The sequence below is a fragment of the Osmerus mordax genome, chromosome 10, assembly GCF_038355195.1.
Source record: "Osmerus mordax isolate fOsmMor3 chromosome 10, fOsmMor3.pri, whole genome shotgun sequence".
Taxonomy (NCBI): domain Eukaryota; kingdom Metazoa; phylum Chordata; class Actinopteri; order Osmeriformes; family Osmeridae; genus Osmerus; species Osmerus mordax.
In genome coordinates, this window is record NC_090059.1 from 779346 (window position 1) to 803263 (window position 23918).

The following is a 23918-nucleotide window of genomic DNA, read 5'->3' on the forward strand; positions in this document are numbered from 1 at the left end:
AAATGGAAATTAAACAGAGATTGCCAAAGGGTTAGATTTACCCAGGATTAATTGTAAACTAAGGTTAAACTAGGTTTAAAGTTTGGTGCAACTGGATTAAAAGACAAACCTGGTTTAAACCTAGTTTAAGAGTTAATCCTTGTTGGTGCAACCCAGCCAACGAGTGCAAGAAATAAACCCAACCGTCATTCTCTGATTCCAACTGATTCTAACTGATACATTTACTAAGACGGTCTCTTATTGGCTGATACCCGCCAGCCTTTCTTACATAACTACTTCAGCATACTTTCAGCTAGAGACACCATTCAACATTTAAAATGTTCACAAGACATTCAGCTATTCCCAAATGATTCAGCTTTTTCAAATGTACAGCCAATTTTGAATTTTGACAGTTTGAAATACATTCAAATGTTTGCTCCTTCTTGATTTTTATGAATGAGCAGCAAGCTGCCTGCTCTTTCTGATATTCAACTAAATTGTCAAACACATTCCTCTAACTTTCATATGGTATAATTTACAGAAACAAGTTATACCTTAAAATGTAGGAAAGATTGTCCTCTTTCGGACAATATAACTACTAAAGAGCTCACCGTCAGAGAAAGCAAGAAGGAAGACGATTTCGAAACTGCCGGTAGAGACATATTTCTGACCGCACAGACATATAAAGGACATTTCTAGTTTCGGCAGAGTCTTTGGTCTGGGAAAATATCCTCATTGTATTGATTGGACGTGTAGTTTTGCGTCTAGGTCAACTTGTTTGAGATGTGGATGCTAGGTAAATGTTCGTTTTTCTCTCTGCCTAGATCGTTAGCTATCACAGCTGCGCCATCACCGTGGCAACCAATCAGACACGCACCATGAACGTTTTTGAAACTGCCAAAGGAGTTGTATTTCTGACCGCACAGACACTATGGTTTCGGCAGTCTTGGAATGAAATATATGTAATTATGTGGGCAATGTAGAAAAGCGGACAGATTCGATATTTTATCTTTTGTTAGTTATGGCCATTCTAGTGAGGCTGCTAATAGAACGGTGAAACCAGGTCACATACGGTCTAATAACTATCATTCATTACCTAGCTACAAACAAATGCTTCGTAACTGAAGAGTATTTACTTTTTATTTGCGATATTGACAATAGAGGTTAAGGAACTTGTCTTTAATCAAGAGATGGTCTCCGTTTTCAATTTGAAGCAGTAGATCTAACGTCACTGTGTCCAATCCCGACCGCTGTAAACTACTATTGTCCAAACCCGAACGGGGTTTGGACACTTAGTTTCCGGTCTTTTGCCAGCATTTCCTTTTGCTATCGCCAGCAAAGTGTAAGTAGTATTATTTTAGGCATACCAAACAATCTACGTGTAAAATTTCATGAACATATATGGACGTTTACATGTCTAAATAATATAGGAAAGTTACTTTGGCCGAAAGACCACTCGGCGACGCTTGGGCGACGATCTTTACTCTGACAAGTGTGTCTGTGTTGTCATCGTACTGCTACTATGGGTTAGCATATGAGTGTATTTCAATGCTAGCTTAACACTACTTTGTCTTGCCAATGAAAATACACGATCATGTATGACGTGATCTGTAGTCGAGGGGAGGAAGCGATGGGGGTTAGCAAACTTTGAGAAGAGTTCAACAAAACATCCAGAAGGTGGTGGTATACAGTCAAATTTAGATTTTATCGCATAGTTTGGAGATGTTGAAGCGTGATATCTTATTGTGGAGGACATAACTACGTCCCCGCAGGCCCGTAAAGAATACCCTCGCAGCCCCCGCACCGCGGGGGGGCCTCGTTTTTTTTTTTTTTTTTATCCAATTTGAATTACATGGGATGTCATATTGTCTTGTCTGTGTTTCCAGAGTTGATATGAAAATAAAGTAAAGTATATTTAATTGTGCTTTCTTTGTTAGCTAGGTAAGTGACAAAGTAGGTCAGATGGTCACACAGACCGGCGAGCCCGCTGCAAATAGGTAGCTAATTGTAGCGTAGCGTAGGAAAAATGAAACGCACATTTAAAAGAGGTGCCCAAAAGCGGCATTCAAAACAGAAAATTTCGGAATTAAATGCCAAACTTCCCAAAATTACATATTTCTTTTTCGACCAGCCGGTGAAGGATGCACTCATCTGCCAGAAGAGACAGGTATTGTACTGTTTGCTATAGCTAACATTACTGTACCACGTAGCTAACGTTAGCCTATACTTTGACAGCTGTACTGCTGTCTGTGTTGTGCTTCCTAGCGTTAACAGAGCCTCCTTTCCAAGAGCCAGGAAAATTAGCCTTTCTCCTTTATTGACTTCCTATCAAGCTGACAACATTGAAATGGAGTGAAACTACAAAAAAAAGAGAAAGTAGAAAAAGTGCTTCATTATAAAATATATTACATAACTGACATTATTAGCAAACATGATAACGTATGCGACAGTAGTATCGTGCAGTTGCAGAGATTGCGTTTGACTATTTAAACATACAAAAAACATAATCAAAGTTACAATAAGTCATTGTATTTCAGTTATATACATATTATGATCATGTAAAACGTACAGTCAAAAAATTGCTCCATTTATGATTTAGCGAACACGCTAATAATAAACTATACTATCAAGTGTGCCTGATGTAGCCACGGCCATCAAATTATTTCTGACAATACCCGTGACTGTCGCAAGCGCTGAAAGGTCATTTTCCAAGCTGAAACTGATCAAAACATATCTCAGAAGAGAGGCTGTCAGGTCTGGCCATCCTTAGCATAGAAAATGAATGTGCGCGCAGTTTAGATGTAAAGAGTCTGGTAAAAGACTTTGCACACATATTTGCTAAAAGACGCGCACCTGTGTAGGCTATTCACCTGCAAACCGTTTAAGCGTTTTTTTCTTATTGAATACATTTCCCTCACAAGACAAGCTTGAGTTTTGATATCTTGCATTTATTACACGGCTCTTCAGAATATTCCAAAAAGTTCAGTTGATGACCTTCGCGTCGGCGTCCTGTCAGCTCATCGGTATTTGTATTACATTATCCGTTACATATGTGGTGGTGGGGGGGGGGGGGGGGGGGCTCTCAGGCTTATTCTGCGGGGGGGCCTCATGTGTTTCCGTTACGGGCCTGCGTCCCCGGATATGTTGACAGCATTGATGGTCAGTTTGGTGACCCTGGATCAAGTTAATATCCCCAGAAAAACAGCAGCGGCCAGTGTTTAGAAGTGCGGTCGGGTTTGGACAAGGGTAGCGCACGGCTAATTTCAGAATCAGATTTATTCGCCATGAAAGTTTGCACAGACAAGGAATTTGCTTTGGCAGGAAGGTGCATACAATAAACATATACCTAAAATTTAAATATGTGGACTAACTATACTAAGGGTACATAAACTAGCAGTACTAAGTGGGATTAGAATAGAATTCAATATACAATAAATTACCGGCGCCAGCGTCTTTTGACCGGCTCTAGTAAAGGCTAAGCTAAGTCTAAATTTTTAAACAATATTTAGCTCGAAAGGTAAGAAGTTAAAGCTTAACGTGAAATCAGTAAATCAGCTGAAAACGTGATACAATTATTTTTATCCATATTTGAAGTGGCATTTTATCAGAATGTTAGCTAAAAACCGGTCGGGATTGGACACAGTGACGCTAGCTTATGTAGGAAATTTTCCATTGCATCCTCTCTCTAGCTTCACGCCTTCAGTTATTATTCAAGCCGACGGTGTTAATACAGTCTGTAAAAATACCACTTTGACACACTTGCAAGAAATGATCCGCTGGTTAGATGTAGCATAATCTTATTATTTAAGTATAAAACACTCACCAGGGACAACGACAACATTGGCAACCCTACACTATGAATTATTATTTTGATGTCATCTTAAATTAAGTGTCTGAACAGGACTGGGTGTGCAGGCACACATGATTAGTTTATCCTGAGTTCTTGAACCTGAAAGCTAGATTTAAAGAATATATTGTGCTTATTAAAGTTATGCATTGTGCTTATTAAAGTTATGAACTTAGAAGTGTGCTCAGGCTTAAACATTGGGTCTCACACTGAGTGTGGGAAGCAGGCTGTTCTTTGTGTCTCTATCTCTTCATTTTCAGAAACAACCTTGAAACTGGGTGGAGATGGCACCCGAGCAGGTGGGACCCGTAGGCAAGAACAACTCCCTGATGCACGAGAGAACAAGCTCAACCCTTTTTTGATACTTGTGTTTTCAATTGCATTGTATATGATATGCTGGGGCAGGGAAACATAGCCAGTTGGACTTCGTGAACCAGCCCAAAACTCTGTTGCGGGTAGGGAAACGTAGACAGCCCCAGAGCTCTGTACTTGTTGATTTCCAACTGCTGCATTAAAGCTGATATTATCGGACCTCTGCGACATCATTACATCTTGGAATAGACACAAAGATATATGAATCCTTCAGATTCTAGGTTAGAAATGTTTCCAGTCTGTTGCCAATGACCAACGGTTGCTACGTTTTTTCCAGCAAGTTCAAGTCATTCCAGTGTTGTCCTTTTATCTTCAAATTCGTTCAACCCAGACTTCAGCAACTGGATTTTCTGCTAAATATTCACATTTTCCTGCAGCTCGTCTTTCTGAATTTTTGCCCTTATCGTTTTGTATTTTTCTTCTTCTTTTCTTCTCTTTTCTTCTGTTTTCTGCCTTCATCTTGCTCCAGGTCCTTTCAAAAATACACCTTTCACAGCAGTACCTTCCAACTGCCAGTACTTTTGCATTTTTCTTCTCTTTTCTGTACTTTTCTGCCTTCATCTTGCTGCAGGTCCTTTCTAACATACATTTCAGGCCTTTTGAAACTCCAGCAAAAACTTTCAGCAAAATTTTCAAATTCTTCAGAATAATTTCTCTTTTTGCATTTTTCTTCTCTTTTCTGTAGTTTTATACCTTCGTCCAGCTCCAGCCCCTTTCAAAAATACCTTTCAGGCGCTTCGGCTTATAACTTTCTACTAAATTTTCACAATTTTCTGCTTTTTTTGCATGGTCAGCTATCCCCATTCAGGTTTTCAGCATTCTCACTGCTGTTTCGCAGGAACAGCCGTTTCTAGTTTTTTTTTTATTGCAGAAAATACAGAAATGAGAAAATACCCGCAAGCTGAAATGAATTTCAAAAATGTGTGAGTCACACAAAAGAGGCAGTGTGGAAACTGAACTGCATCATCTAACAATGCTAAGAGCTGAAATACAATGCGGGAGAAGCTTAAAGCTTAACTGTTAAACAGAAGAAGAAGTAGGCCTAGGCTAGCTAGTCATAAAAAGAATATTATAGTCTTAACAGCTGAAATTATAGTTGGGATAGTAAGAGCAGTAGCAGATGTAGCCTATCATTGAGTGCGTTTACTCGGCTTTCTTAGTAGGATTCAATGTGTTGATTGAATGAAACATACAGCAGTAGGGCCGATACAGGAAGACACGGCGGCACTTTGTTGCAGAAGGATGATGGTGCAAGTTTTGTCCGTGGAGCATACAACGATAAAAATAATCTTGTAGACACGTTTATTGAGTAATCGCATAACTAATTACTAGTGGTGGGCATAGATTTTTTTTTATTTTATCTAGATTAATCTCACTGTAATCTTGGCGTTAATCTAGATTAATTTAGATTAAAATGGCTCATTTGAATTCCGCCGAAAGCATTCAGAATATGTGTGCTACCCAAATAATGACTAAAAGTAAGTCTTTGAGAACGGGTTTCTCAAGCCAGGTGGCGCATTAGACCAGGAGCTCATCTCCTGTTTCCAAAATGCATCACAAACTGCTTGAGAAAGTTGTTCTACTATGATAATTGGTGATGAAAATAAATTATGTCCAATAAGATGTACTTATGTTTATTAATTGTTTATTAGATTAGTTAGCTTGGCTGATAGAGCTGTGCTGACGGGCTTGCCTCGGTTGCACTCAAACATCGTAGTTTGACGACGACTCTTCCCCTGCGCTACATCAGTGCTTGGCCCGGCATCTTCCGCATTAGCTAAGGGATGCTTTGCGTTTAGGTGGTATTTGAGACTGGAAGAACTCCTACAGTAAACTAATCCCGCATAGCACAAGGTGCAAACAACCTTAGTCTTGTCGAGGTTTCCATTGGGAAGCTTCTTAAAAATCCATTTTCCCTGAAGCAAACCAGGTGGCTTCATAGCTGCATCCATGTTAGCACGTCACGTTTGATGTGATAATTTCATACACAAGGCATACACACAGGTTCGAAGACTCGTTCTCGCCCCCTACAGTGCAATTCGGCTAGGTATACATCCGCGCTAAAATATCAAGGTGAAAGTCATCATAGCTTGCGTAGTATAGACCCAGCTCCCAACCCAACTTTGAGAATAGATTAACGGCTATATTTTTTTTATCGCCGATAAGAGTCGCAGCGTGTTAACGCCGATAACGGCCCACCACGACTAATTACACATGTAAACAGAGTAATCGTATTATTGGCATAAACCGACAATTGCTAGTAATCAGGTTTCTCATGGTCAGGTAAACGCACTCAGTGGCGTAAATAATAGAATAAAACAGTTCCATTAGCAATAGTAGTAAAAGAGATATTAGCAGCACTTTGCAGTCACCTCTTGTAAATTGTATTAGGTTGAAATACTATCAAACTCTGTCTTGTGACTCCGCTAATCAGCCAATACCAATCACCTGCGTGAGAGACTGAGTGGTGCGTGTCTGTCGTTGCCACGGTGATGGTGCTGCTATGATTGCTAACGTGCTATGGACAGAGAATAACAAATGTAGCTAGAATCCACACCTCAAACAAGTTAACCTAGACGCACAACTATACGTCCAATCCAACAAATAAGGATATTTTCCGAGAAGCAAGACTCTGTCGAAACTAGAGATGTCCTTTATATGTCTGTGGAAACCCATGTAAAAAAGATTATGAATATTGATTTATATTAATTCAAGCATAAGAGGTACAAAGCTGAAAAGTCATAGCAGGAATGGCCTGAAACTGCTGAATGTTTTGATAGCTGAACGGTTTTAATAGCTGAAGATTTGAAGGCGCTGAAACATGCCACGGAAGAAAAAGAATAAGAAGAATATGAAGAAGTAGCCTGACGTTGTCATACTCATAATTCTAGTCATAATATGAGTCTGAGAACTCTCCGTTGGGCTGTGACTATTGGGCGTGTTTCAAACGAACCTGGAAAACAAATGCCTCTTTGCTCAATTGGATAGATCTACAACCAATCAGAGCAACGTAGTATGTGACGTATGTTGGGAGTCAGGTGGCTGAGCGGTTAGGGAATCAGGCTAGTAATCTGAAGGTTGTCAGTTCGCTTCCCGGCCGTGCCAAATGACGTTGTGTCCTTGGGCAAGGCACTTCACCCTACTTGCCTCGGGGGGAATGTCCCTGTACTTACTGTAAGTCGCTCTGGATAAGAGCGTCTGCTAAAAAATGTAAATGAAAATAAATGAAATGAATGTTAAGCGCCGCATAGTTGTTGTCAACAGAACTAAACTGCAAGCAGACTTGAAGAAGTATGCTTGAAGAATGAATACAAACGATTCTTTCCGGTGTTGTAAAAATAATTTAAGGGTACGGGGAGTACTTGCGAAAGCTCTCGCGAAATGCCGTCTGCCCTTTTGCAACCTGACCCCTGATAGAAATAAAAGCGCACATTAAATTTTTTGAACTGTTAGTTATTGAGCTACAATGAGACTAACGTTATGATTGTACTAAGTCTGAGTTAGCGAACGTACATTGACACCTATGGTACAATGTTTACAACATTTGATTCACATTCACTCAGACTATCTATTACCATTTGTAAGTTAGATGAACTTCATCCACGACGATACCCATTACGTTGGCTTGAAAAACATCGGAGCCTAGCATGTCCCTCCACTTCTTGTTCAGCAGCCAGGATTCCGGGCTTCCGAAAAGGAGCTGGCAACGACCACTGGTAATATCCACCTCGTCGTGCACGCCGAGTTGCATCGCCGTGATTCCCAATTCGGTCGCCTCTTTCACTTGGTCCTCCATGAGAGCAACCAAAGGAGAAACCACAATGGCCACGGGGTTTTCATTGTGTCCCATCTTCTTCGCGACCATCGGGGCCAGCTGATAAATTAAACTTTTACCGAATCCCGTAGGAAGGACGGCAAAAACATATTTTCCATCGACAAATGCCTTGATTGCGTTTCTCTGTTCCTCTTTCAAAATTAATGCGCTGTCGATGTCTTCTAAAACAGACTCGATGGCAGAATCATAACATCCCAGATCTCCAGCGGTAGCCATGTTTGTTCAAAACGAATTCAACTTAAGCGGTCTTTTGTGACGTGGGTGATTACGTTACTGTTGATCATCTGTCCATCATCGTATAAAGCCCGCTCTGGCAATTTCATTGGTCCGCCCAGATTCTGGTTTTCTGTAGTTGTCCCCAATACGAGACCCTCCAGACCCAACTTCCCGACCAAATTCTTTTGTGGGCGGGACGAAGTTGGGCTGGCAGCCAGGCTAATGAAGAAGTTGAATAAAGATTCAAAGAATAATACTTGGAATGCTGAAGCAGCATTCCAACAATAATAATAATAATAAAGAGAAACAGGAAAACAATAGTGAGAATGCTTAACAGCAATCTCACAATAACTAGAGAGGGTACAATTTCTGGGGAAATTGTAGGGTGTGCTTGCTTGCGTCGGTTGCAGGTGTGTCCGTCCTCTAAGTTTTTCCCTTCTAGTGATATTTTCAAGCATTTAGCCTACTCATATTGCATATTTCATTAAGAACACCCTTTGAAACAGCTGCGAACCCCCTTTGAAACAAGCTACTGTAACAACGTTGTCACTGGCAGTATGGAATCGCGATTCAAACAGTACCGTCTGCTAACTGAAAATATGCCCCCCAAAACGTAAATAAGTTTGACATTAATGTAGGGGGAAATGGCTAATTCAAAATAAGTTTGCTAGAGGCAAGCTAGCTGCTGTTGCTCCACATTTCACTGATTGTTTGAAAGCGTCGGAAATGAGAACGTTTCTTTTGACGTAAAGTTTAGCTGTGGCATTGAAGACAGTACTACACACTGCCAGTGGGCGAGCCGAGTCTGACTGAGGTTAACGTCAAAACCAGCCGCGGTGTCACTCTAATTCCAAGTTTGACACAAATCACAAAAATATGATGACCCGCTGGCTATCTTCGCAATCTCCATATATTTGCCCTCCTTCTGATTTTTGATGTAGAATTGACCCTGGTACGAAATTAAGAAAATACTCATCAGAGATCGACAACAGCTGACGCAATCGTCAACGGAGGCTGACGGGGCTCTCACGTAGCAAACCAATCAACGTTTTTACAGCAACCTGTCTGCCTTCACAATAGTCATATCGTCATAACATTGCCCTCCTTCTGTTTTTTTTGTGTAGAATTGACCGAACTATAAAATTACGAAAATACTAAACTACTATGACGCTTGCATGGCTGCCGCCTAGGCAGTCTCACGGGCGACCCGCACTCGCTCAAATTACAAAGACTTTCACGACCTACATAAAAAATCCGAGATGGCAGTTCCACTCGAAATTGCTTTCTCAACAAAACCCAATGGTTGGTACTTTTGGGGGTTGGCATTTTTCACTCAGAATCCAAGCTCCAATTTGCGTGCTATAGCGTCTCTTTCACGTTGTATCCATGCGTCGTTGCTAACGTGTGCTGACGTAGTGACGTAGGTTAGCACTGGTACCCTTCGTTGACAGAAGACACTTTTTGCCACAAAAACGTTGTAACCTCCTAAACTGTGCAAGGGAGTGTAAATAAAAATACAAGCAACTTGTAGGGCTGTTTTGGCAGCCCCTTTGTCACTGGTCACCCAGACACTCGTCTGGGACAGTCGTTGATTTGCATGAATGCTAAAATGACAATCACACCTTAATGACACACCTCTCAACAGTTGAAGACGAAGGTGGACCGAGGAAGACTCTGAAATTATCATTAAAAGTTGTGTTCTTGTAAATATAGTTCTAAACAGCTTTTAATGTCATGTTTGATATGATTTTGTTTCTTATTTTACGTATTACATTCTAGTCATAATTTTAATACTGTAACATGTACATGTACAGGGTTTACAGAGTTTGGGCTTGCAGCAGACCAACATGTGTTTAACATGTTCTCTTGTCTTGCAAGGGCACCACTTGGTCTACTGCAGCCTTGATTAATGATCCAATTTGAATTTGTATGCGTTAGACAACTTTTCAGTCATATGACCGGTGTCCCCATTTTAGTCAGGTTTGGGTGTATATAGGAAGAAGTTTTTACCACTAACTTTGAGTTCTGTTTACGATACAGCTCTGGTGCATTAGGCGCCTAGTCTTCATTGTGAATACCTTTGTTAACCATTGCTCTGAAGGTATGTTTTGTATTTGATGATATTTCATTATCATTGTATTGATTATCTTACTATTTAGATACTATTATTGTGCATTTGAAGTTACTTGTTCTCCTTGAAACGTATCTATCACGCTACGGCGGTGAAAACTTTGATCTAGTCTGGTTGATGCGGCTAATACTGATTATAAACATAGACTTTAGAAGTAGGTTTTAACTTAAGGCCTCTGAGTCACTTACGGTGGATCTCCACGCTCCAAAAGAATTTACCGGAGCCTCTGAGTGATTGGTTTACATACTAGGTCTACTATGGTTAAAATCCATATTATAGTAATGATAAACGACTGATTAGTGAACACGCATACTTTAGGGTCGATGCTCTGATCAAGCAGACTATTTTTACCTACGCCAGAGTTTCATGTCATTAACTGTTTAGCGCTCAAGGTCACAGGTAACGCACTTGTGCACATTTCTAAAATTGGAGTCAATTATCTCCCTGAACATCTAACCAGAATTGAATTGTGTTTCCCAAGCCGGGGACAAACACCAAGCGTCTCCGGCCTTACGATATCCTCTTTAACCTACAAACTCAATCGCTACCAAGACGAAACTTTTGACACCTAAGTTGTCTATGTAGGCCAAATATTGACTGAGTTTTAGGGGGGCAAAAATAAATAATAATAAAAATAATAAATATATATGTGAGAGAACAAAGGTTGTGCTCTCGCCGAAGGCTTGAGCACACCCAATAATATATATGTGAGAGAACAAAGGTTGTGCCCTTGCCGAAGGCAAAGCACACCCAATTACATTTGGCCACCAAAGAGATCCGGAGCAGTCAGTCGCAATCTTGTAGTTTTAACTGGGTTGGTTAGTTTGGGCTTAAGTGCAATGTCAACTATGTGGAGATTTTTGCCATATCTGTTAATGAAATAAAGTTTGCTGTAGATATTAGAAAGTTAAGCAAGGAAGTATGTAAAAGTGCGCGTAATCAAGGGGTCTTAGGTCTGAAGTGTACATCTTTACATTCAAAGTGTGAACTAGTTCTACTCAGGTGAAACCACTATCATTCTGATTGCATTTTAAGAGCAGATTGATTGCTGTGAAAGATTGGACTATTTGCATATATTGAATGTTTTCGCCCATAAATGCTATTAAAATCTATGAAATGTGTATTATTGTTTTCCCCAAAAGAATCCACAAATACTAAACCAGCAAACTTTGCAAAACACAAAATTTGTCACTGCCAATACTTTTGGCCATGACTGTATGTCAAATTGGACAACAAACGTTGTAATTGTTGTTAATTGGTAATTAAAATGCTGTGGGAACTGAGTGTACTGTTACGTTTCTGTCTTGTTCAGTCCTGGTTTTGTGTGTGTCTGTCCAGTCTGTGTTCCAGGTCACATACCCCAATACTCCGGTCCACATATTCCAGTTCACCTCCAAACCAGACACACCTGTTACCCATTTATCATTACCTGCACAGTTCATCTACCCTGGCTTCCCACAGACTCGTTGCCAGTTCGACGCTACTTTGACGGTAGTTGGTCGTTGCCTTGCCTTCAAATTTACTAATCCGCCTCTGCCCCTGTGTACTACAGACATCAACGACTACCTAATTCCATAATCTGTTATCTACAGCTCACTCCCTCCTGTCTGGCACCCACGGACCTTACCATCATCACCCTCTGTGTCTGTAATAAACCTGCTTAACATCACATCAGCATCTGAGTCCTGCACTTGGGTTAACCTGTCACTCCCCTGGCAGTAGGGTTCATAACATGTACTGACTCAGGCATCAACTCTCTGAAAATACCAACAGGGATATAGAGATGTGGGTTGGAACTCATGACACTGGGTTACATTTCCTATCCACTCAATTAGGTAGGAATGTAACAATTATTTGTGATAACAACCTCTACCATACTTCTAGTCTCCTCATGCTCTGCTAATGATTGCCTTAGACTGGGCTGCCAGTAATACCACAGATGGTGAGCAGATTGACATTGATATTCATAGTGGTGTCAAGGACACAGGGGTGTGACATTTCACAAGAAGGAGACTGTATTGGATCAGTTTTCCACTCTCTACGCATATTGGTTTGATACAAGCACCAAGGCAGCCATGCTGCTTTAATTGGAAAAGGTAAAATAATTTGTATTTGGATATGGTGGTTATGGTTATGTATATTTAGAAGGTTAGGAAAGTGGACTGGATAAAAAAATTGTCCAGTAAAATAAGGAGGGAAATGACAGTTTTGGAGACGGAGCCTAAGTGATATGTGAAAGATTGGAGTTTGAATGATTGATAAAGCAGGATTGGTTGTAAGAAAAATGTGGACCATTAAGCAAAACAAATTGATAAATGAGACATATCCTTATTTCTAGTAAGTATTCAACAATGTCCCTCTATGGCCCAAATTAAAGCCCAGTACAGACCGACATATTTATAGCTCCAAAACCTCAAATCTCTGGGTCGGTTTTTCCTTCCAACTGACAGTAGTCCAGTAGTAGTAGTAATAGTAGATAAGCTAAAAAGCAACGTTTTTTTCTTTTTAAACATCAATGTGAAAATGGGACTAATTAAAACTAATTACATTTTACTTTGGCTATTTTTTGTCAGTCAGTCATATTTATTTATGAAGCACATTTAAAAGTAACAGCTGTTAGCCAAAGTGCTGTACAATACCAAATAATTAAAACACACTCATTAAGACATAAAACACAATCACAGACAATGCACAAACATTTTACCTACAGTGAGGGAATTTTTTTGGTGATCCCCTGCTGATTTTGTACGCTTGCCCACTGACATGAAATGATCAGTCTATCATTTAAATGGTAGGTTTATTTGAACAGTGAGTAGTGAGAGACAGAATAACAACAACAAAAGCATTTCAAAATTGTTACATAAATTGATTTGCATTTTAAGTAGTGAAATAAGTGTTTGACCCACTGAAAAATATGACTTTGTACTTGGTGGCAAAACCCTTGTTGGCAATCACAGAGGTCAGACGTTTCTTGTAGTTGGCCACCAGGTTTGCACACATCTCAGGAGGAATTTTGTCCCACAGGTCTTCTCAGTCATTAAGGTTTCGATGCTGTTGTTTGGCAACTCGAACCTTCTGCTCCCTCCACAGATTTTCTATATACCCTTTGATGCGGTGAAGTTGTCCTGTCCCCTGAACAGAAAAACACCCCAAAGCATAATGTTTCCACCTCCGTGTTTGACGGTGGGGATGGTGTTCTTGGGATCATAGGCATTATTCCTCCTCCTCCAAACACAGTGAGTGGAGTTGATGCCAAAGAGCTCGATTTTGGTCTCATCTGTCCACAACACTTTCACCCAGTTCTCCTCTGAATCATTCAGATGTTCATTGACAAACTTCAGACGGGCCTGTACATGTGCTTTCTTGAGTAGGGGGACCTTGCGGGCGCTGCAGGATTTCAGTATTTCATGGCGTAGTGTGTTACCGATTGTTTTCTTGGTGACCATGGTCGCTAGCCTGGTCCTAACCAGACTACACCTTTGTCACGCCCCAACATTTATACAGACCAGCCCTCTGGTGTTCTGGCCCAGGATCTCAGTTACGTACCGATTTTGACCTAGCCTCTGCGCCGTCTCAAGTCGGACAAAAAGTCTAACCAGAATTCACTGTTTCAAGTGCGCCGGCTGCGGCGCTGCATGAAGTCAGTCCATGTCGAACGCACCTAATGTTTCGTTCCTCTGCCAACCGAGTCCTCGGATCAATAGGTGCCTTCTAGGTCACTGTGACGTAGCCATCAAAGTACTGTGAGATCGATTCGAGAACTGCCGGCTGTGTAGCCGAGCGCATTTTCTCAAGAGCAACTGCACGGGTTCTAATGACGACACAGCTATTTCATGATTGGCCAGACTCACACACGACAATTTTGACGCGTGTTTTGTAATTATTCTGACACCTTCAGTTTCACCAATGCTCAAATCCGGACCAAACAGTTTAATTGAATAAAATATTTGTTGAAAAAATGGTTTTAGTCTTCCTCTTCATTAACGGAAATACTAAGTTTAATTATAAACAAAGTAAAGTAAGCAAAAAGCGCTTGATTGGCCATGACTGACGTCAACGCAGCAAACCACGAGAAGCAGGAATTTCCGACTTTAAGGAGGCGTTTTTAACTCCTCCCCGACTGCAAGCGGCAACTCTCGCCGGTCGTTTCATGCAGCCGCAGTCGATGTCGAACGCACCTAATGTTTCGTTCCTCTGCCGGGTACGAGTCTTTGGATCCTTTTTCACGTAACCTGCATAGGCTCAGTACTGGTAGCTAGAGGAAACAGAAATGATTCGTTCATTTCCCGACTGGGTCTTTGTACGAGTCTTTGGATCCTTTTCACGTGACCTGCATTGGTTTAGTAGAGGAAACAGTTACCTCTCCCGATGCACGGCCACAAGAAAATTAACGAATCTCTCTTTGAGAGGACGGTTTACTCCCGAGTCCTTGTAAGGATTCGTTCAAAATGAACGAATCATTCACGAACGACACATCACTAATAACCCGTGGTCATGTAAATCTACAATTCAAGATGCATGTTTGTCCAGATCTATTTTTCAGCAAGATAGCTAGAGCTAGATGAAGCTGAGTTGAATCACGATAGTTTGTTTGCTAAGCTGTAGTGCTAACTAGGGATGCACGATAATATCTGCACGACATCGGTATCGGCAGATAAAAGCTTCAAAACTTAATTATTGGCATCTGCAGATATGAAACTTTCTGCCGATGTACTTGGCCGATAAGGTGACGTGCAAATTATGCGCACGCGAAGCAAATGTTTAAGTTACTATGAGCGCCAACAACGTAATTCAACGTTCAATGTCGGCTGTGTGGCAGTACTTCACAGTATGAAAGGATGATGACAAAATGGCTATTTGCAGAGTTTGTAAAGTCTCAGTGATGCAAGGAGGGGCGAGACGACACTCGCTTAACACTACCAACTTAATTTCACATCTCAAAGCCCATCATGCTGACCTACACGAAGCTTTTCTGAAAGCTAAGCCAGAAAAACCGGCGCCAGCTAAGACCTGCCAGCAGCCTCTAATTTAGTCATTTGACAAAGCTAAGAAATTTAGCAACGACCACCCAAAGGTAAGTAAGTAAGTAAGACTTTATTTATATAGCACATTTCATACAAGAATTGTAGCTCAAGGTGCTTTACATAAAATCAATAAAAACAATAATACAAGTGATAAACAAAAATAAAAATCCCAATAAGATCTCTGTTCAAGAGAGAAAACAACTTTAAACATGCATCTTAAAAGTAACATATACAAAGGTGAAAGCGCTGAACAAAAAAATCTTTGAGTTTATTGCTCTTGACAATCAACCGTTCAGTGTGGTGGAAAATGTTGGCTTCAGCAGGTTATTGATACACTTGAAGCCACATTACGCCATGCCTAGCCGTCGTTATTTTTCTGATGTGGCCTTACCCGAACTCCAAAGTGCGGTCTCCAATTACATAGAGAAGCTCCTCACTGATGCCACCCATATTAGTTTTACTACGGACATCTGTACATCTAGTGTGAGCCCTGTCAGCATGTTGAGTCTCACAGCTCAATGGTTCGATGAAGACTTCATACTTAAAAAGGCTGTACTACAATCTCAGGAGTGCTCAGGTTCTCACACAGCAGCTGCAATAGCATCCGCTTTTGACGACATGTTTGGGAAATGGAAAATAGCTAAAGAGACTGCATGTAGTGCTACGTGACAATGTGCGCAACATGGCAAAAGCAATGGTGGATCATGGTGTGGCAAGTCTCCCATGCATGGCTAACACGCTGCAGTTGGTTGTGCATGAAGGTGTCCTGTCTCAGCGTAGCATTGCGGATGTTGTGGCCGTGGGAAGGAGAATAGTGGGACATTTTAAGCACTCTCAGGTTGCATTCAGTCGCTTAGAAGATGTACAGAGGGAGCTCGGAATGCCAATAAAACGACTTCAACAGGATGTTGTGACTAGATGGAATTTGACATACATTTACATTTAGTCATTTAGCAGACGCTCTTATCCAGAGCGACTTACAGTAAGTACAGGGACATTCCCCCCGAAGCAAGTAGGGTGAAGTGCCTTGCCCAAGGACACAACGTCATTTGGCACGGCCGGGAATCGAACTGGCAACCTTCAGATTACTAGCCCGACTCCCTCACCGCTCAGCCATCTGACTCCCTTACATACTACATGATGCAGAGCCTAGTCAAACAGAAGAGGGCATTGGGTGCATATGCCGCGGATTTCGAGCTCCCTGCAACTTTGACGAAAAAATCAGTGGGGAATTCTTGAAAACATGATCACTCTTCTCGCTCCCTTTGAGCAGCTGACCAGAGAGATATGTTCTGCAGAGGCCTCTGCTGCTGGTGTGATCCCCGCTGTTGTGGCCCTTAAGGCCGAATTCTACTTCTCCGACTCCGTTACGGACAGACGGACGGACAGAGTCGGACGGGTTGGTTGAATTTATAGTACTCCAAAGGCTGTGGGTGCTGAAAACACTTCACTGCCAGAAGAGTAGGTGGTGCTGCACGGCAATGCTTGCTAGGTTATCGAAAAGTCGGAGCAAATTGACAAATTAGCCGTTTCATCAATAAAATAAGCACATTTTCAGAAACTACACTGCCCATTTCTCGTCACATTTTAATTCAGATGCTGATTTACATGTACTGTGTAGCTGAAATATGAATTGTAAACTTACAGCAATGGCGGTCAAAGGATTCTGTTCCGTCTTGTTGGTCACGGCAACCCCGCCCCTGACGCAAGCGGTTCTTAATACAGACCAATCACAGCCAAGGGGTATCCGTAAAATGACGGACGGATAGTCAGGAAAATCAGGAGGTGCACGTAGAGCTTTCCGAGGGGCTCGGAGAGGGCACGGAGAGGGAGTTCCTCGTCGGAGGGGGCGTTCCCTGTGTCCGTCTCCGTAAAAACGGAGAAGTATAAATCGGCCTTTACGTGACTACTTCGCCGGCCCAGTGACACAGACAGGGGCGTACAGACAGACAAACGTACCCTGTTGGAAGCTCTCAGTAAGCGCTTTAACAGTGTGCAACGTGAAGCACTTTATTCGGTTGCAACAATGCTTGACGCTCGTTACAAAGATCGCTACTTCGATTTGGAGGAGAAGAGCAGTGTTCGCGACCTGCTTCTGAAAGTCTTGAATGAAATGGATAGCAGTGGAGATAGCGGTACAGGGAATCCTCCAGAGAAGAAGACCCGAACAGGATCGCTGCTGGATGTATATGACGAAATTCTGGAGAACATGGTGTTTGAAGGGCAAGGTCGCCCTGACCTCTGTGGTAATGAAGTCTTTCGAGCGCCTGGTGCTGGCACACCTTAAATCCATCACTGACCCTCTACTGGACCCCCTGCAGTTTGCCTACAGAGCCAACAGGTCTGTGGACGATGCAGTTAACATGGCCCTCCACTTCACCCTACAGCACCTGGACTCCCCAGCATCCTATGCCAGGATCCTGTTTGTGGACTTCAGCTCTGCCTTCAACACCATCATCCCTGCCCTGCTTCAGGACAAGCTCTCCCAGCTGAACGTGCCTGATTCCACCTGCAGGTGGATCACAGACTTCCTGTCTGACAGGAAGCAGTGCGTTAAGCTGGGAACACAAGTCTCTGACTCCCGGTCCATCAGCACCGGATCACCTCAGGGCTGCGTCCTTTCTCCTCTGCTCTTCTCCCTGTACACCAACAGTTGCACCTCCAGTCATCCGTCCGTCAAACTCCTGAAGTTTGCGGACGACACCACCCTTATTGGGCTCATCTCTGGTGGAGACGAGTCTGATTATAGGTGGGAAGCGGCCAACCTGGTGACCTGGTGCAGCCAGAACAACTTAGAGCTCAATGCTCTTAAGACAGTGGAGATGGTTGTGGACTTCAGGAGGAACACAGCCCCACTCACCCCCATCACCCTGTGTGACTCCCCAGTCAACACTGTGGAGTCCTTCCGCTTCCTGGGCACTATCCTCTCCCAGGACCTCAAGTGGGAATTGAACATCAGCTCCCTCATCAAGAAAGCACAACAGAGGATGTACTTCCTTCGGCAGCTGAAGAAGTTCAACCTGCCAAAGACAATGATGGTGCACTTCTACTCAGCCATCATTGAGTCCATCCTCACCTCCTCCATCACCGTCTGGTACGCTGCTGCCACTGCCAAGGACAAGAGCAGACTGCAGCGTATCATCCGTACTGCTGAGAAGGTGATTGGCTGCAATCTGCCTACCCTCGAGGACCTGCACACCTCGAGGACCCTGAGGCGAGCGAGGAAGATTGTGGCCGACTCCTCCCACCCTGGACACTCCCTGTTTCAGTCACTCCCCTCCGGCAGAAGGCTGCGGTCTATCAGGACCAATACCTCACGCCACAAAAACAGTTTCTTCCCTTCCGCTGTTGGCCTCTTCAACAAGGCCAAGGGACCACACTGACTCAAATGACTTATTGCTTAAAACACACTGCTTTTGCACTGCACCACAACATGGTATCTTGTACATTTGTATTTTTTGTAATATTTGTATTTTTGTATTTTTATATTGTAATTTACGGCAACTTATATTTATCCCACTTAGTACTGCTAGTTTATGTACCCTTAGTATAGTTAGTCCACATATTTAAATTTTAGGTATATGTTTATTGTATGCACCTTCCTGCCAAAGCAAATTCCTTGTCTGTGCAAACTTTCATGGCGAATAAATCCCTTTCTGATTCTGATTCTGATTCAGAAGCCAAAACCGAAATCACGTCACAGGTAGGCTTAAGGCCTTAACTTATACACTAGGCTATTAAACTATTGGGCTGTACATTTATGAATTTAATTTAGGCTTTATCATTGCCAAAACTCAGTCTGCTATTTATTTTATTTTGTAGGTACACATGTACCTAGCTGAACCCACAATTCCTAGGACTGCCAGCCCTTTGGAATACTAGAGAAGCAACCAGGCCCAATTCCCTGCTCTTGCGTGTGCTGCACGCAAGTACCTGTGTGCACCCAGCACAAGTGTTGACAGCGAACGGTTATTTAACGTTGCCTCCCACGTGATAGATGAAAAGAGGAATAGAATAGCCTGTGAAAAGGCAGAGATGCTTCTATTTGTTCAGAAAAACCTACCTCTGATGTTAAATCTATCTGAATGCTAGACCATAACAAGTATGTCTGCCTTGTTCACTTGTCCCACAGGGGTGGTGACTAAAGTTCCCACTAATAATGAAACCACTGCATAACTCTGTTTGATTTGATTTTTAGGTTTAGAAAATTCTAAGTTAGGCCTACCCAGCTGAAGTTTTTTTTTTTTTTTTACAGTTTTAAGGCCTAGCTGAAGTTTTTGAAGGTCTCATTAATTTTCATTAACTTTACTGTACATTTTAAGTTTACAGAGTTACAGCTGCATTTCTGTGCATTTGTGTCAAGAATGTGTCATTGTCAACAACACAGTTTTAAGGAAACTGTAGTTGTTCAAGTTCAATGAGGTACTGTTCAAGTATGAGAATTGTGATGTGAAAATATAAATAAATCTGCCATATTTGAAATCATTTCAATAGTTTTCATGAGTGAATGTCTATTTCTAAAATGATACAAATCAAGTTTTTAATGCCCCTTATCTACAGCAAGTACCCTATCATAATAACAGATTAATTCTAGTACCGGAGAGACTTTTCAATAATTAAAAAGCAGAAGTGTATATATCGGCATCGACAATCGGCCAAAATGAGCTTGTAAATATCGGCATATCGGCTAAAGTTCAATATCGTGCATCCCTAGTGCTAACGTTACCCACCTAAGGCGATCCTGTTGGCTTCAACAACAGAAGTGGAAACAACTAACGTAATCGTTTGAAATGATATCTAGTCAACCTGTTGAAAACAGTGTTGTGTAGACACAATAGATTTATTTGTACGTTTTTATTTCAAGTCTCCACCTTCGTTGTTTCAGTTTATTTTTTATTTAACCAGGCAGAATCATTTAAAAACTAATTCTTATTTACAAAGATGGCCTGGCAAAAAGCAAAAGCTTTTTGAGGGAGAGGGGAAGGGGGCTATGGAATAAAAATCTGGTTAAAAGCATAACGGCACACAACCCCAGCAGTACAACATACAGAAGAAAAACAAGCAGGGCATTTGTACATAGGGAATCAGAGAGGATAAAAAATGTAAAAGCACAAGAACACAAAGCAAGACAGACTATTTACACCAGACAACAACCACAATCAAGACATAGACTGACTGGCAGGAATGAACAGAGGATACAGGCAGGTGAGAAACAGACAAGGCAACATTGGTGCAACAGTAGTACTAAACTAGACAGTGAGTGCTGTGGCCGTGTTGCGTCTTTGCTCTGCAGCTTCACTCGTTGTAAACCAACCAATCAGCGCGCAGCTCATCTATATATTCATGAGCATACCATAAAAGGAGAAAACCTAGCGTTTTTTCCTGGGAAAATGTCACTGGATGTATCAGGGGGCATAGAACAGCACTTGGGCCATTTTCAGCCCAGCCAATGTTACATACCCTATTCGGAGACCTTAAGGAACAGTGTGAAATACCCCTCAAAAAACAGTCAATCACCCCTTTAAGAATGTACTCCTAATCTCAGCTCATTACCTGTATAAAAGACACCAGTGAGGGGGCATGAGTAACTGACAGTGTGCCTGGCCATCTTTCGTGGATTTCTCTCTGCATTGCGTCTGCCCTGCTGAGAAGCGCTTGTGTTTTTCTTTTCCATGCATACATGCCTACATAGTCTCAATGTTTTAATATACTGTTTATCATAATGTGGTATATCCATATACCTTGTGACAACTTGCATTATTTGGCAAAGAACAAATTTGGAGCAAGGTGTAAATACAATCCAATGACCTGCTTATCAGTTTGGCCACAAACAATATATGTGCTTTTTGTTCACCTAACTCACTCAAATCTTCAATGTATCCACAAAGGATTATGTTTCACATGAAACACATACTCTACTATTTCAATGAATGTATTTAATGGCTGCAGAAATATCTGTAATTTTGTATTATTGTATGTATAGGAAATCATTACGACCATACAGAACTTTTTCCCAGGTGTGGGTTGCCGTGTTGCAGTATATTTTTTGTAAAGTGTAAGTATGTAATTGTATTTAGAAGTATCCTAATCTCTGGAGTCAGCTCTGGCAACTTGCATGACGGTGACTATGAAGATATTTATTAGACTGTCCAAACGCTCCAAACATCCATGTAATCTGTGGAAGATTCTGTCATTTAATGCACTCAAATGTGGATGTTCTCTTTGTGTTGGTGTTACAGAACTTTCAGCAGGTTCTGCAATCTAACAAATTAAATTTGGAGAGCATAGACTTATATATTTGATTTGGTCCCCTAAAGAATAACTCCCAAAGAAATGATGCCTTACTGTTGACTTCTCAATAGGTTGCAATTCAGTGAGATCAATGACAGTTTAACTTCAAATCAATAAGTGTGGTTTCCTGACAACAGTTTCCTGAGGATATATGGCCCACTGAACACCACAGTTCTGACTGAGGGATAAAGGGGTTACCTTAGTGATGACCTCCACTGCATCTTTTGTCTGACTCAACAAACCATTGACAAAATTGAAAAAATGTTTTGTGGAATTCTTCAGCCAGCATTTTACTGATTTCCATTAGGAACCAAATCCAAACCCATACACTAGGCTTTGAGACAATGGCTGGGATTTGCCAACAATTTCATTTCATCAACAAGTTTTCATATCATTGTTATTATTTTGTTAATTGCTTTCGCTTTGCTTGTGAGATTATATGTGGGTATCTCACAACTGTCTAAACATTTACCTTAATGAGTTTGCACCTTATCTGGGCTGATACCATGTGGCTGTTCCGTAGATTTCCCACTCGAAACATGAGGCACAATTTCCCGTCCCTTTGCGATATGACTGCATCTTGGCTAAACATGAGCGTCTCCGCACGCTTCTTTGGCTGGGACATCTTAATAAACATGCAGCCAATGAGAAACGCATCCACGATGGAACCGAGTAGCGACTGAAAAAGAAAAAGAATAATGCCCTCTGGACACTTTTCAGTGATGTAGCGGTAGCCATATCCGATTGTTGCCTCGGTTTCAATAAAGAACAGAAAAGCAGAAGGAAAGTTGTAGACATTAGCGACGCACGGGGTGTAGGATGAGTCGTGGCCGTGGTTTAGGTCACCGCGTATATAGGCAATTATCCACCACATAGATGCCATAACAAGCCATGCGATAGTGTAGGTTAAGATAAATATGAGTAAGTTCCATCGCCACTTTAGGTCCACTAGTGTGGTGAAAATGTCGGAGATATATCGGCTAGTTTCCCCACCAAGGTTACCATGCTGGACGTTGCACCGCCCGTTCTTGTCTACAAATCGTTGCCGTTTTTTCCTCACGGGCGCTGAGAAAGTCATGTTGGTGTTCACTACCTGGTAATCATCGCCAAATTTCCTTCGTATCATAGACATTTCTACAGAATAATTGCACCAAACCAAATTGACTTCACCTAAGGCTTCAAAAATAGTTTTGCGCACTCCGTGATGTATCCGTTTCCAATTAGTTTTATTTTGTAGTGTCCCATCAAAAGCAATATTTGTTGCCTGTTAAAACGGCTCTCTGAAGACGGAAAACCTGTCCTATCCACATGAGTTTAAGACAAAATGCCATCTTTTTCGATTCCCCGTGCAAATGGTGTGCATAGAGCAAGAACTATGGATTTCTGCCTGAACAAGCATAATGTTCAGATAAAAGACGTGAGGGAAACTGCGACACTCAATGGCCAGCGATGTTGCTCAAAACAGTTAGGTTTCTAATTAAAACACCTAACTGTTTTGTTCAACAATATTATCTCACTCTTCAAGTCCTTCAAGTGAAAAAATTGAATAGAATTAATACGTTAAAATACACTGGTTTTAAACACGCATTAATAGATCTGAAGTGAACAATATATACAATTCATTCATGTTAAGGTGTATTCCAGTGACCAGCGATTTTGTGTTTTAGTTCCCTCTAGTGAAAACACTGTCAAAGTACAGCTGAACACTGACAAAAGTATTTGTTATATTCAACAGTATATATGTTAGATAGACAGCTCAACAAACGAGGCATACTTTAGCCAGACTCATGAAACAGCATGTGATCAAACATAAGATCCTTTATTCATTTGTTCCATATCCATATGTTAACTACAAAAAGTTGAATTTAGAATTTTCGAGTTTTTGAACTACAACGTTTCTTTACGCTGTAAACCAATGAAAAAGGTTAGGCCTTCTTAATCTCTATGTAAAATAACAGCCACTCCTTTGACTTCATTCAAGACTGAAACATTATTTCACATCAGGAATTTTGCCATCTTCATGTTACAGGTGTGCTGATGTGGGGCGACGTGTCACAGGTGTGCTGATGTGGGGGGATGTGTCAGGAACCTGATTTAGAGGTGGTCCAGTCATACAAACACCTGGGAGTCCACCTGGACAACAGGCTGGAAGGAACTAGCTAAATGGAGGCTACTTCCTGAACAGGCTGAGATCCTTCGATGTTTGACTTTGTTGCTGATGTT

The 23918-nt window shown here is 41.6% G+C and overlaps 1 protein-coding gene across 1 annotated transcript in view; it reads right to left on the reverse strand.

Annotated features, from left to right (window-relative positions):
- Nucleotides 1-22827, reverse strand: part of LOC136950532 (G protein-activated inward rectifier potassium channel 1-like) — a 48960-nt gene extending 26133 nt beyond the window's left edge. Inside the window, exon 1 of the mRNA XM_067244927.1 lies at nucleotides 22168-22827. Coding sequence (XP_067101028.1) covers nucleotides 22168-22827 — 660 coding nt within the window. The remainder of the gene's footprint in view (nucleotides 1-22167) is intronic.
- Between the last annotated feature and the right edge of the window lie 1091 nt (nucleotides 22828-23918).